The sequence below is a fragment of the Pseudorca crassidens genome, chromosome 11 (assembly GCF_039906515.1).
Source record: "Pseudorca crassidens isolate mPseCra1 chromosome 11, mPseCra1.hap1, whole genome shotgun sequence".
Classification (NCBI taxonomy): domain Eukaryota; kingdom Metazoa; phylum Chordata; class Mammalia; order Artiodactyla; family Delphinidae; genus Pseudorca; species Pseudorca crassidens.
This window is the reverse complement of record NC_090306.1, coordinates 40,307,238-40,321,994: the sequence shown is the minus strand read 5'-3', so window position 1 is coordinate 40,321,994 and position 14,757 is coordinate 40,307,238. Positions and strand designations below refer to the sequence as shown.

Here is a 14,757-nt window from a genome sequence, read left to right as displayed (position 1 = left end):
GTACATATCTTTAAGCTTTCATTTATATTTTACATATAAAATATATGATATATTCATGTTTATATATCATATATTTAATATATAATTTAATTATATTAATAAAGATATTTTAAATATATATTTTAAAAATTATAAAAGGAGAAGATCAAAAAGGGAAAATTTGAAAAAATACAATGAGAATTTCTAGAAATTAAAACACAGTGACTATAATAAAACTTAACAAACAAATCAAGTGGCATATTAGACACAGCTGAAGAGTGATTAAGTGAACTGAAAAAGAATCCTAAGGAAATTACCAGGACTGCTACTCACAGTCTGGGTATCCTTTGATTTACTGCTTTTATTACAGATTTATCATTCTCAGAAATCTATGTATGATAACTAAAAACTTTACTTCTGTTTATTAGCTATTCTAAACAATTTTTTACTCAAGTTAATCACAATTTGTATATAAAATAAGCAACCATTGACCCTTGGCCCTTGGCTACATGTAATTCAGTAGTTCAACATTTTATTTTACGTGAATTACCTTAACAAAATCTCTATCAGTCTTCTCCTTCCATTCTTCTCCAAATACAGTAGAAAAGGATCCTAAAGCTAAAAGAATAATAGTGTATTCAGTAAAATGAAATTATTTCTTTCACTTAGTTCCTTAATAGGTAGGTTTGGAAAAACAGTAAAACTACATTTTAGGATACCTTGTTCATTAAAAATTGTTTCATAATAAATGATAGAAAGTCATGATAATTTCTTTTGAAATACTGTTTTTTTAAATTATAGAATTTAAAGAAAGTTTATGTCACTACAATCTAAAAATACACAACTCACTTTCATAATAGTTATACAGACAATAAGAAAAAAATGAGGGTACTGTAATAGTTACTCTGCATTAGTTTTCATTTGTAGAAGAGAAACATATTAAAAAGTCAAACTGATGCTACTGCTATTAGACTGCCAAACTGTTATAACTTTAAATCTTCATAGTCATTTCAAAAAGAATTATGTAATTCATATTTGAAATATTAGTGGACAAGGCATTCTTTGGGAATAATTCCCACAATGAAATCTCCTTTAGGAAACATTCTCAGCTATAGCTCGTTTGTATTTCTTGATAAAGTTATCAGGAGCAAAGTCAAACCATCTATTTTCAAAAGCTTCTTAATAACACCCTGCCCCCTCCGGACAACAGAGGTTAAGGTATATAGATAGATACATATAGCTTTTCTCTCCTCTGCGTTGCTAACTCATTTTGTCAGTTACAGGACCAGACAGTAAAGTTGTATAATATAAATGTCTAAGCTGTGACACAATAGGCATCTACCTTTAAAAATTAGGTAGGTACTTTCATCAACTACCTGTAATTATCTGTATTCTGTAATGAAAGCTATTGGTTTTCAAATGCAGAGAGAAAACTATGTATTGGCAATTTTTAACAGAAAAACTAGTTTTATGAATGTAATTCTTTAAAAAAACAAAAGTAAATCTCCTTAAATGGATGTGCTGTGACATGCATAACATATGGATATGTTTTCTGTTGTAAAAGATTTAATGAATGTTTGCACTCTTATCATGCCTTTAAGTATAGATCTAATATTTTTACTTAATATTGAGTTAAAGTTGTAAAGTACTTAGGTTAGAATAAGACTATTCATTGAAAAAGTACTAATAAGGGTGAAGAATGGAAACAGTTTAACATTATATTGATATTAGGATCATGGGGACATGATATAAAGAACAGATTTGAAGTTTTTAATAAATAAATTTAACTACAGTGACCTAAAGAAGAATTTCATAAAACATCAAATTTATATAGACGTAGCAGCTGAATCAGAAAAATGAAGTCCACACCCTACTAAAGAGACAAAATTTTGTTTGTCCTGAAGAAAACCTTATAAAGAAAAACTTCACTGGGAAAAGAATACTGAATGGAAATATAAGATGGAAAAATTAAATTTTTGTCACATGGAATTTTTATTATACTTCTTCAAATACATATATGTATAAACATTACACACCTTCAAAGAAAGTGGTATCTACATTTTCTCTCAATTAAAATTCCATGCCCTAAAAAAATTCAAAACCTCTCAAGAGCCTTATGAAATATGCCCATAATCAAATATACCCTTAATCTTCAAACTCAAAAGAATTATTTTCATAATGTAAAACCACTGTTTTAAGTATACGGTCTTCATAAAGTCCCTATGTACTCTGGAACTCTAATCTTCTAACTGTTGAAATAAAAGAAACATCCGTTAAACAGCATTTGCTAAATTATTAATGTTTTAGATTGCTACTCTACATAATAATTTAGTCTGAGATAAACAAAAACGCTAAAAAATGCAAGAAGATAAACTGGGTATAAAGAATGTCATGCCTCAGTGCATCAAAGCTGGTAAGCTCACTTTTATCATATATACAAATGTAATTCTTATTCAATGATTAAATGGTAAGAATTCACTAAAATTATTCTGGTCTGAGAATATTTACTATTTTTAAAAACTTCATTTTAAGATTTCTAAAAAAATGTGAAACAATTTTAAACCATTCTATATTAAATGCTGAAAAATGTCTTTAAAAGATCAAAATGAAATATCAGGAAGCAAAGAAAATGAGAGTGAGATGGAAATCTACCAAATTTAGATCTTCAAAGTTACAATACAAACTGATAAGTGCTAATCTTTTTTCCTCCTCCAAGTAACCAAGAATAGTTTCTGGCAGGGTAAGAAACTCATTTTCACTTTTGTTTAATTTCAAAATGTCTTCATACAAAATAAGTACATGTCAAATTGTAAGGACTCCTACTTAGGAAATTCCCTGGTGGTCCAGTGGTTAGGACTCCGTGCTCTCACTGCCGAGGGACTGGTTCAATCCCTGGTCAGGGAACTAAGGGACTGGTTCAATCCCTGGTCAGGGAACTAAGATCCCACAAGCCGTGCGGCATGGCCAACAACAATAACAACAACAACAGCAACAACAACAACAACAACAAAGGAATCCTACTTAGATAATCCCAAATAAAAGTATGTTTGAAAATTATACTACTGACCCAAATTACAGAAAAATGAACTCATTTGCAAACACATCACTGTTTAAACATAAAAATACTCATGAACCTATGAAATATTACATGAAATTCTCAGACTATATCTACTGTTCTATATAGTTTCCTATATGATAATTTCAAAATATATCAATACCTTAATCCATTAATAGAATATACTTCTGACAAAAGAAGTTACATGGTATTGGGGTAGAAGGAGGGTTGAGAAGCAAGAAAAAATTTTATGTCAATAACATTCAGCTGACATAGAATATTTTAAAAAGAAAAAATATAGCAGGAAAAAATTTTAAAACATATTTTCTAAATCCCTATTAAACTAGGGATTGCTAGTTAAATTGCTCAATTAAAGAATTGAGCAATTTGGTCTGAAAAGTAACCTAGATTTGAGATAATTACACAGAAAACAAAGAACGTGATTTATAAAAACCTACAAATAACAAATCCTACGAGTAAAAAAATACGAAATACTTGATCATTCTTATTTTGATTATGCAGCAAATTTTCAAATTCATTGACCTAAATTGTTTAGTTAAAAATTATAACTACACACCAGCAGAAACAGACTTCAGAAAACAATTTCTTCCAGGTCCTATTTTTCGCTATCAGAATTTTGTATCAAACAATTTTCTCAAATCAACAAACCCACATTTACTATAAGAAAAATACAGCATTTTAATTTCAAAAGCTCTAGTGAGGCTTTTATTATTCAAAAATATAAGGTTAAAAAAAATCCAAACATTCATTATTTTAAATAATACATTTAATATCGGGCTTCCCTGGTGGCGCAGTGGTTGAGAATCTGCCTGCCAATGCAGGGAACATGGGTTCGAGCTCTGGTCTGGGAAGATCCCACATGCCGCGGAGCAACTAGCCCCACGAGCCACAATTACTGAGCCTGCGCGTCTGGAGCCTGTGCTCCGCAACAAGAGAGGCCGCGATAGTGAGAGGCCCGCGCACCGCGATGAAGAGAGGCCCCCGCTTGCCACAACTAGAGAAAGCCCTCGCACAGAAATGAAGAGCCAACACAGCCATAAATAAATAAATTAATTAATTAAATTAAAATAATAATAATACATTTAATATAACAAAAGGAAATAAAGAATGCTAGTATATTGCCTAATGAAAAGTACTTTCCCCCTTAAAAACCTTTAAAAAAAATCTATAACACCTTTAATACAATGATTATACAAAACATTAAGGCTAAAACTTACTGTCATCAAACACCCCGGCATTAGCAAGCAATAAAGTGATGATTTTAGGGTCTTTTTCAAGTTGCATGACATGTTTGCTTTCATTTGATAGGAGAGTGCATACATTAATAGCAAAGTCCACTTCATTTGGGAGTCCAGATAATAGTGAAAGCACCAATTTATTATAATCATTTGGCGAATTGAAGTCCATAGACAGCCCATAACTTTGACGCAGATAATCTAACAAAGACAAAAACGAAAACACTGTTAAGTATATCAAGGATTAGAAACCTTTTACGGTTAATATCTTCTGAATACAGGACAGAAGTTTGTTTTCTTTTATAAAATATAAACTGAGTAGAAGTTTAGAGTTCAACTTTCTAAACTTAAGTGAAAATTACATTCCTCAAAAAGTATTAAAACATAAAAAATGTACATATTCTGTTGGATATCATTGCAAAATTACTATTGTATCTTTATTTTAATTTACCTTGTCTACATTTTTTATTCTTGTATTTCAAGGGACTTATTCCAATTTTTAAATACTATAAGCCAGAAAGACCGGTTCCTTTCAAATTTTTAACAATATCATGTTTCTAAACATGCTGCCAACCTTCTTTACCCAATTTTGGGAGGATTATTACTTGTTTAGGTCAGATTTGTTGCCACATAATATGTAAAATTCATGCTTTTTAGTTCTACAGTTCTATGAGTTTTGATAGTCTTTTAACCACAACCACAATGGAGATAGAGAGTATTTCTATCACCCCAAAGAAGTTTCTTTATGCTCCTTTGTAGTTGATCCTCTCTTCTATCCATAAACAACCACTGATCTACTTTATTTCAAAATGCCAATTAAACAGAATCACACAATATATATCTTTTTGTGCCTGATTTATTTCATTTAGCAAAATGCTTTTGAGGTTAGTATCCATTTTGATGTGTGTATCAATAGTTGGTTCCTTTTTACTGCCATAGTATGGCTGTAACATAATTTGTTTATCCATTCCCTAGTTGAAGGACATTTGGACTGTGTCCAGTTTTTAGCCCTTCTGAATACAGTTGCTGTAAACATTCACATACAGGACTTTGTGCGGACATATTTCTTCATTTCTCTTGGATTGCTGGGTCATACAAAGTGTATGTTTAACTTTGCAAGAAACTGTGAAACTGTTTTCCAAAGTGGTGGTAACATTCTGTCTTTCCACCAGCGATGTATGAGAGAGTTCCTGGTGCTGTACATCCTTGTCGGCACTTAATACTGTCAGTTTAAAATATTCTGAATATGAGTCACTTATCTAATATTTATTTTGTAAATATTTTCTCCCAGATAGTGAATGGTTTACCTTTTCATTTTCTTAACAATGTCTTGAAAGAGAAGTTTTAATTTTGATGAAGTGTGATTTATAAATTTCTACCTCTACAGTTCATGCCTTTGTGTCCTAACAAATCTTTTCCTAACTAAGATTTTATGTAGGAGAATTAGAACATTTTTAGAACTTTGAAGGTAGGGAAGATGGGATTACAGAACACTAATATATTTTATACTCATAATATATACATATTAAAAATGTTATATTTCTAGAAATACTGACTCTTAATTGGTGCAGTTTAGGCCTTGGCAGCTACGTCCTGAGACACATACCCCTAGTACATTTTTCACATAAAGATCTAATTAGTTTAATGAGAAAAGGCAAGAAACAAGAGTTAGAAACTGCTAGATGAAACATTTCAGAAAAATATGGATTTGAAAAAAAATCTTTTTAAAATGTCACTAAATGGAATGCAAGTAGGAATCTATTGTCACAACATGCCAGAAAAGAAAATCATGTAAGAAACTTCTTCATTTCCCAATGTAGATATCTGAGACAACTCTTCAATTCTAAAATATTCTAGGAATTTCTCCAATAAGAAGTATCACAATACACTTATAAATGAATAAGACACCGATTCTTTATAATATTTAAGGTTGAACAATAATATGCTGTTCATTTTTTATAATCTTGAAAAGTAAAATTTCTTATAAATAACATAAATATCTGGGGAAAATGTAACATAACTTCCGTGAATTAGGGATTTTGATATTTCTATACCGCACAGTGGAATTGATCATGAGATGCCAAGTCTCAGCAATAATTAAGTTTTTAAATTCCACAAAATTTTCATGCAAATCTCTTCAATAGAAAACAAATTGGAACCTATATTCAACATCTGTCACAGTCTTCTTTATGTGCTTTCAATATGATCTTGGAATTGTTCTGTTTGCTACTGAAGAATAACAGATGCCATCATATACTCAATTCAATACATCCTTACGTGAATGACTTTGCCAAAAGTCATCTCCAATTAAAATAAGATGAATAAATATGATAATTATGAAAAGTCCTCTAATTATATGAGGCTTGGTAAAGATTCCTACGATAATATATGAGAAAATGCTTACAAGATTTTAAGAGCCTCCCTTCCCATCCCCAAGGAGGTATGATTAAATAGCTACAATGTTATAATGTGAATGGGATCGGAAATTTTCAACATTCTTGACTCAATGTTTATACAAACGCATCACTGCTGACAAACTAATTTAATCCGAGGTAATCTCTTTGTTTTCAGTTTAGAGGAAAGGGAGAATTGTTCCTGGAGTGCTGTTTACATTAAAGATACTAGACAGTACATTCTTTCCATTGATACTGGCAGTGATTGCTGTAGTTCAAATGTCTATAAGAATATGGGACATGTAAAGGAAAATTTTTGCTCAAATACAACTGATAAAACTAAAATAATACATCTTCCTGTATAAGCTCTCCCAAATTTATGTAACAAAAATGCAAATGGATAGGGTGCTTGGCCTCCTTTGACTGAAATGATTGAATTGGATTAAATGATCACTAAAATCCTTGCTAGCTCTAAAATTCTGCAATTCTATTAATTTCAATGAGTTGTCATGTACCAATTTTGCCTTTCATAATTCTTCTACTAAAGATATTGCAAATAAATTAAAAATCTTTAATTTAGAAACTAATTAATTTTTTAATTTTAAAGTGTAAGAGAAGATGAACAAAAAGTCCTTAGTAATCTACACTACAATTCTGCAGAACTGACTGTATCCAAATCAATACCAAGGAAGAAAGAATAAAGACGGAAACAAAAAGATTAGGTATTTATGGCATGGAAAAGTATGAAAAACTATGCAAATAAAACGACCATATTTTGATGCCAATACTTACTAATTCAAAGCAAAATCTATGAATACTTTTTTGGCCACTTCAAGTCACTGGGCAAAAGGCGTCAGTATCCTTAAAGGAAAATTTGGTCCCATATTCTATCAATGTACAATATTCTATCATGACAATTATGAGTAGAATTGCACTTCATACTAAATGCCAATTTATTATATTACGTTTCAAAATACTGTTTTAGAATACCTTTTCTTAATATCAACAATATAAGCATCTCTAGATAAAATACATTTATCCAAATACATTAATCTAAAACTATAAGAAGAGTAAGGCTGTATAATCAAAGATGTACACACAAATATTTTAAACATTCTTATTAAAATTTCCTAAGGCTCTTAATCTACCACCATGTAATTCTACTTTGGTGTTTATTTACACACACACAGACACACACATATATATTGACAGCTATGAAGCTTACTATATTTCCTTAACGGCATTTGAAAAGAATCATCAGTGAAGGATTTGTTTTATATATTGATGGTCATGTTAATTTTTAGAACACTGTCATAATGTTGCTATGGCTCCTTCTAGAAAAATAAAAAGCACCTTCAAATTCATAAATGCTGCCCTGCAACACTACCTCTTTTCAGTTTGAATTAGATATATTGTAGTTTGATGTTCCCCAGCAAGTCCTAGTTTTTTTTTCCTTTCATGAGTCCCCAATCCTGATTTTGTCAAACATGTTACATACGTTACATAACTACTCAGATTCTCCTTAAAAAAAAAAAACAGACATATGATAGCATATCACAAAGGAGTTATTGTAACACCAGATCAAGAAATTGTCATTCCCTTAAAAATTGTGTAGCTCTATCAATGATTTTCATTAGGTTTCTGAAATACCAGAAATATCTTTTTTTTTGAAGTAAATCATGTTTAATTAGGGGAGGGGGACAAAAAAAAAAAAACTGATCCAGAAAAAAATTTCATTTTAAACAAGATCTAATGTAGAAATGGAGAAGCTGGAATAGACACCAAACTCTATTTAAGCTACAAGAATGGACAGTTCTGCTGTTGATGAAATATAGGAACAACACAGTTACAAGATGGTCTTAAAGATCTTTAGTACAAGGTCTCATTCAATGTAGGAATACCCTCGATAACATCCTTGAATTAGATAATGGTCATTAGCTCTTTTTAAAAACAGGAAGCATATCACCTAACATGTCACCCCATTTTATTTAATCAGCTTAAGCTATTAGTAAGATCTTCTACATGGTGACTTAAAATGTTCCCTTTTAACAGTAGTTCTTGAGGTAATAACTCCTCATTAAAGATAAAGCTAGATTTGGTTTGCACTCACCACTGCCACCACCCCTCCCAAGCCCCAACTATACAAAAGCATCAGATGAAAACCTCTTCTAACGGGAGATCACAGATTCTACGAGATTCTGTTTCCTCAGCTGATTGGGGAAGAAACAGAGTCAAATTCAACATGAAAGAAACTGAAAATAGATAATGGAAAATTTAAATCAGTGATACTGGCACAAACAAGGGAGCTTAAAACTAAGGATTACCTAAGAGATTGGTATTAGTACCAATGAAGAATAATAAAGATCTAGATAACTGTATATTTTATAAAGAACATACCCTTGAAAAAGATGTATCTCCTCTTTTTCAGGCCAAATGTTAGTGATTAAAGAAAAGAGATGCTTACCTCTTCAGAGCTCTCTTCCTAAGTATCACTGTCTCAACCCCCCGAGCCACAAACAACGGAACTCCCATCTATTCTGTCTCAAGAACCTCTTTATTAGACTCTCAACCTGATTATTTCCAACTTGAGTCCTGTTCTTTTTAGCTGCAGATTCCTCTATAACCATTACAAGAATGACATAAATGAAAAGAATCTTAAATCCCTGGTACCATGGCAGGAAAATAGTTGAATAGTAAGAAACATTTCTGAGAAATTCTGGTGCTGGGAATTCCAGGAATTGTAGAAAATCTAGATGCTATGAGTACTCCTCTGGCTTCCCTAATCCTAACAGGACCTTCCTCTCCTCATTTTAGTAACTATTCAGGTCAAACTAATCTTTAGACAAAGAAATAATTTTAAAACTTCACTTGAAAATATATATTTGTAACGCTAAATTCCTGCAACTAAAAATCTTATATGTAGGCTATGACAGAAAGGGACCTCATACCAATTAGTTCAATTCAATTCATTGGACGATGTCTATTTTCCTAATTCAAAACTGTGGAACTATGCCTTGTTCATTTCCAGTGATATTTACCTGACACACTGTGTTGCTGGTAATTGTAGGAAGATGGAATTGCACCAATAGGAAGCTGTGGTTTGGGATTGCCTGGTGGTACCTCATCATCATCCTCCCCAAAATGATGAACTTTCTCGTACTTTTCTAGGTAACTGAAATAGAAAAACAGTACAGCAGAGATTTAAAATAGATTTACACCTTGTTTTTTAACTCCCACCACATATATCTGGTTTCCTTTTCTAGAGGCCCTAAATTTAAAATAATAATAATAACAAGATACCACAAACCTCATATTAGTGGGACAGTCACTTCAGCAGTAATACTGAAGACAAACTCACTGTAATGGTTCTAAAAGTGTTTTTAAATTTTCAGAAAAGACCACACCACTGCTCAAATAAAAATGTAAAAGTAAAGAATATCAAAGGACAACTACATGTAGATGAACAACAGTACATTTTATTTACTGATTAAAAAAATTATACATGGTCACTGTAAAAACCATGTGAAGGGGCTTCCCTGGTGGCACAGTGGTTGAGAATCTGCCTGCCAATGCAGGGGACACAGGTTTAAGCCCTGGTCCTGGAAGATCCCACATGCTGCGGAGCAACTAAGCCCGTGCACCACAACTATTCAGCCTGCGCTCTAGAACCCGTGAGCCACAACTAGTGAGCCCGCGTGCCGCAACTACTGAAGCCCATGCACCTAGAGCCTGAGCTCCGCAACAAGAGAAGCCACCGCAATGAGAAGTCCGCGCACTGCAACGAAGAGTAGGCCCCGCTCGCCACAACTAGAGAAAGCCCGTGTGCAGTAACGAAGACCCAACACAGACAAAAATAAATAAATAAATTTATTTAAAAAAAAAAAAAAAGTGAAAATGAGAAGATGCCCTGGCCTCCACATCTCACTCATCACAGATAACTACAGGTTCAAGTGTTTTCTGTATATTTTCTATGCATGTTTTTATCTAACAACATATTTTAGAGATCTGAGCATGTCAACACACACAGTACCACCTCAGTCTTCTTTTTTTTTTTTTTCCTTTTAAACTTTATTTATTTGGCTGTGCCGGGTCTTAGTTGCAGCATGCAGGATCTGGTTCCCCACCAGGGATCGAACCTGGGCCCCCTGCATTGGGAGTGCGGAGTCTTAACCACTGGACCACCAGGGAAGTCCCTACATGAGTCTTTTTTAATGGCTGTATAATATACGGTCCTACTGATACATCATAATTTAACAAGATCTCTAGTGCTGTAACTAGCTATGTTCAGTTTTGCTTTTTGCTATTACAAGTCATGCAGCAATAAGATTAATCTCAGCACCTGTTTAAATACTTTTCTCTCAATAGACACTGGAAATGGTATTATCAACTTTAAACAGCAATACAGCCAAATTCTCACCCAAAACTGATGTGCCCAATACATTTTGATCAATTTATAAGATAGTTCCTGTATTCCCCACTGGATCTCCGTTACAGGGTATGGTCAATCTTCTTAAAATTAACTAGAATTAAATTCCCAAATTTACCATAAGATTCCCACAAGAAAGATTTTTAAATAGGGAAACAATTGATCAAATCCATGTCAAACACAACACTGTAACTAATGAACTTGTTACTACACTTCATAAGAACTTAAGCTGATTAATACCAGAGTAAAGTTCTAAATGTGATCATTTTATAGATCAATCCTTCTATCATTCCTGATCCAGGCAGGTACTAAGTCCATCAGTCACTGTTTTAAAAGTCCTGCAGAGGGAGGGACTAAAGATGGTGGAGGCGTAAGACGTGGAGATCACTTTCCTCCCCACATCAAATACATCAAAAATACATCTACATGTGGAACAGCTCCTACAGAACACCTACTGAATGCAGGCAGAAGACCTCAGACTTCCCAAAAGGAAAGAAAATCCCCACGTACCTGAGTAGTGCAAATGAGAAAAGAAAAAATCAGAGACAAAAGAATAGGGACGGACCTGCACCTCGGGGAGGGAGCTGCGAAAGAGGAAAAGTTTCCACACACTAGGAAGCCCCTTCACTGGTGGAGACAGGGGGTGGGCAGGAGGGAAGATTTCAAGCCACAGAGGAGAGTGCAGCAACGGGATGCAGAGGGCAAAGCGGAGAGTTTCATGCACAGATGATCGATGCTGGCCAGCACTCACCAGCCCGAGAGGCTTGTCTGCTCACCCACCAGGGCAGGTGGAGGCTGGGAGCTGAGGCTCCAGCTTCAGAGGTCAGACCCCAGGGGGAGGACTGGGGTAGGCTGCGTGAACACAGCCTGAAGGGGGCTAGTGTGCCACAGCTAGCAGGGAGGGAGTCCAGGAAAAAGTCTGGAACTGCCTAAGAGGCAAGAGACCATTGTTTCGGGGTGCACAAGAAGAGGGGATTCACAGCACCGCCTAAACGAGCTCCAGAGACGGGCACGAGCTGTGGCTATCAGCGCGGACACCAGAGACGGGCATGAGACACTAAGGCTGCTGCTGCCACCACCAAGAACCTGTGTGCAAGCACAGGTCACTCTCCACACCTCCCCTCCAGGGAGCCTGTGCAGCCAGCCACTGCCAGGGTCCCATGATCCAGGGACAACTTCCCCGGGAGAACACACGGTGAGCCTCAGGCTGGTGCAACGTCACGCCAGCCTCTGCTGCCTCAGGTTAGCCCCGCACTCCGTACCCTTCCCTCCCCCCCCCACCCCGGGCCTGAGTGAGCCAGAGCCCCCGAATCAGCTGCTCCTTTAACCCCATCCTGTCTGAGCAAAGAACAGACGCCCTCAGGTGACCTACACGCAAAGGCGGGGCCAAATCCAAGGCTGAGCCTCAGGAGCTGTGCGAACAAAGAAGAGAAAGGGAAATCTCTCCCAGCAGCCTCAGGAGCAGTGGATTAAAGCTCCACAATCAACGTGATGTACCCTGCATCTGTGGAATACCTGAATAACAATGAATCATCCCAAGACAGTGGACTTAGGGAGCAAATGTAGACTTGGGGTTTGCTTTCTGCATCTAATTTGTTTCTGGTTTTATCTTTATCTTAATTTAGTATTTAGACCTTATTATCACTGGTAGATTTGTTGATTGATTTCATTGCTCTCTTCTTTCTCTCTTTTTCTTTTATTTTTTTTATTTTTAATAATATTTTTTAAATTTTATTTTAATAACTTTTATTTTTTTCTTTCTTTCTTTTTTTTCTCCCTTTCTTCCGATCTGTGTGGCTGACATGGTCTTGGTGCTCCAGCCAGGTGTCAGGCCTGAGCCTGCAAGGTGGGAGAGCCGAGTTCAGGACATTGGACTACCAGAGACCTCCCGGCCCCATGTAATATCAAACGGTGAAAGATCTCCCAGAGATCTCCATTTCAACACTAAGACCCAGCTCCACTCAACTGCCAGCAAGCTCCAGTGCTGGACACCCCATGCCAAACAACTAGCGAGACAGGAGCACAACCCCACCCATCAGCAGAGAGGCTGCCTAAAATCAAAATAAGTTCACAGACACTGCAAAACACACCACCAGATGGGGTCGTGCCCACCAGAAAGATAAGATGCAGCCTCTTCCACCAGAACACAGGCAACAGTCCCCTCCACCAGGGAGGCTACACAACCCACTGAACCAACCTTAGCCACTGGGGGCAGACACCAAAAGCAACGGGAACTATGAACCTGCAGCCTGCAAAAAGGAGACCCCAAACACAGTATGTTAAGCAAAATGAGAAGACAGAGAAATATACAGCAGATGAAGGAGCAAGGTAAAACCCACCAGACCAAACAAATGAAGAGGAAATAGGCAGTATACCTGAAAAAGATTTCAGAATAATGACAGTAAAGATGATCCAAAATCTTGGAAACAGAATGGAGAAAATACAAGAAACGTTTAACAAGGACCTAGAAGAAATAAAGAGTGAACTAAACAATGATGAACAACACAATAAATGAAATTAAAAATTCACTAGAGGGAATCAATAGCAGAATAACTGAGGCAGAAGAACAGATAAGTGACCTGGAAGATAAAATAGTGGAAATAACTACCACAGAGCAGAATAAAGAAAAAAGATGAGAAGAATTGAGGACAGTATTAGAGGCCTCTGGGACAACATTAAATGCACGAACATTCGAATTATAGGGGTCCCAGAAGAAGAAGAGAAAAAGGGACTGAGAAAATATTTGAAGAGATTATAGTTGAAAACTTCCCTAATATGGGAAAGGAAATAGTCAATCAAGCCCAGGAAGGGCAGAGAGTCCCATACAGGATAAATCCAAGGAGAAACGTGCCAAGACACATATTAATCAAACTATCAAAAATTAAATACAAAGAACAAATATTAAAAGAAGTAAGGGAAAAACAACAAATAACACACAAGGGAATCCCCATGAGGTTAAGAGCTGATCTTTCAGCAGAAACTCTTCAAGTCAGAAGGGACTGGCAGGACATATTTAAAGTGATGAAACGGAAAAATCTACAACCAAGATTACTCTACCCAGCAAGGATCTCATTCAGATTCGACATAGAAATTAAAACCTTTACAGAAAGGAAAAGCTAAGAGCATTCAGCACCACCAAACCAGCTTTAAAACAAATGCTAAAGGAACTTCTCTAGGCAGGAAACATAAGAGAAGGAAAAGACCTACAAAAACAAACCCAAAACAATTAAGAAAATGGTAATAGGAACATACATATCGATAACTACCTTAAATGTAAATGGATTAAATGCTCCCAGCAAAAGACATAAACTGGCTGAATGGATACAAAAACAAGATCCGTATATATGCTGTCTACAAGAGACCCACTTCAGACCTAGGGACACATACAGACTGAAAGTGAGGCGATGGAAAAAGATATTCCATGCAAATGGAAATCAAAAGAAAGCTGGAGTAGCAATTCTCATATCAGACAAAATAGGCTTTAAAACAAAGACTATTACAAGAGACAGAGAAGGACACTACATAATGATCAAGGGATTAATGCAAGAAGACATAACAATTGTAAATATTTATGCACCCAACATAGGAGCACCTCAATACCTAAGGCAAATGCTAACAGCCATAAAGGGGGAAACTGACAGTAACACA

At 35.3% G+C, this 14,757-nt stretch overlaps 1 protein-coding gene across 2 annotated transcripts in view; it reads right to left on the bottom strand.

The window, feature by feature from the left end:
• ARID2 (AT-rich interaction domain 2) overlaps window positions 1–14,757 on the bottom strand; it is a 170,628-nt gene that overhangs the window by 72,534 nt on the left and 83,337 nt on the right. The window contains exons 4-6 of one of the 2 annotated variants that reach the window (XM_067696284.1): window positions 9,722–9,855; window positions 4,273–4,491; window positions 530–597 (exon numbers count right to left, since the gene is read on the bottom strand). In XM_067696284.1, the coding sequence (XP_067552385.1) occupies window positions 530–597; window positions 4,273–4,491; window positions 9,722–9,855 (421 nt within the window). Of the gene's footprint in view, window positions 1–529; window positions 598–4,272; window positions 4,492–9,147; window positions 9,301–9,721; window positions 9,856–14,757 lie in introns of those variants that run through there. The other variant, XM_067696285.1, reaches the window with a different exon arrangement.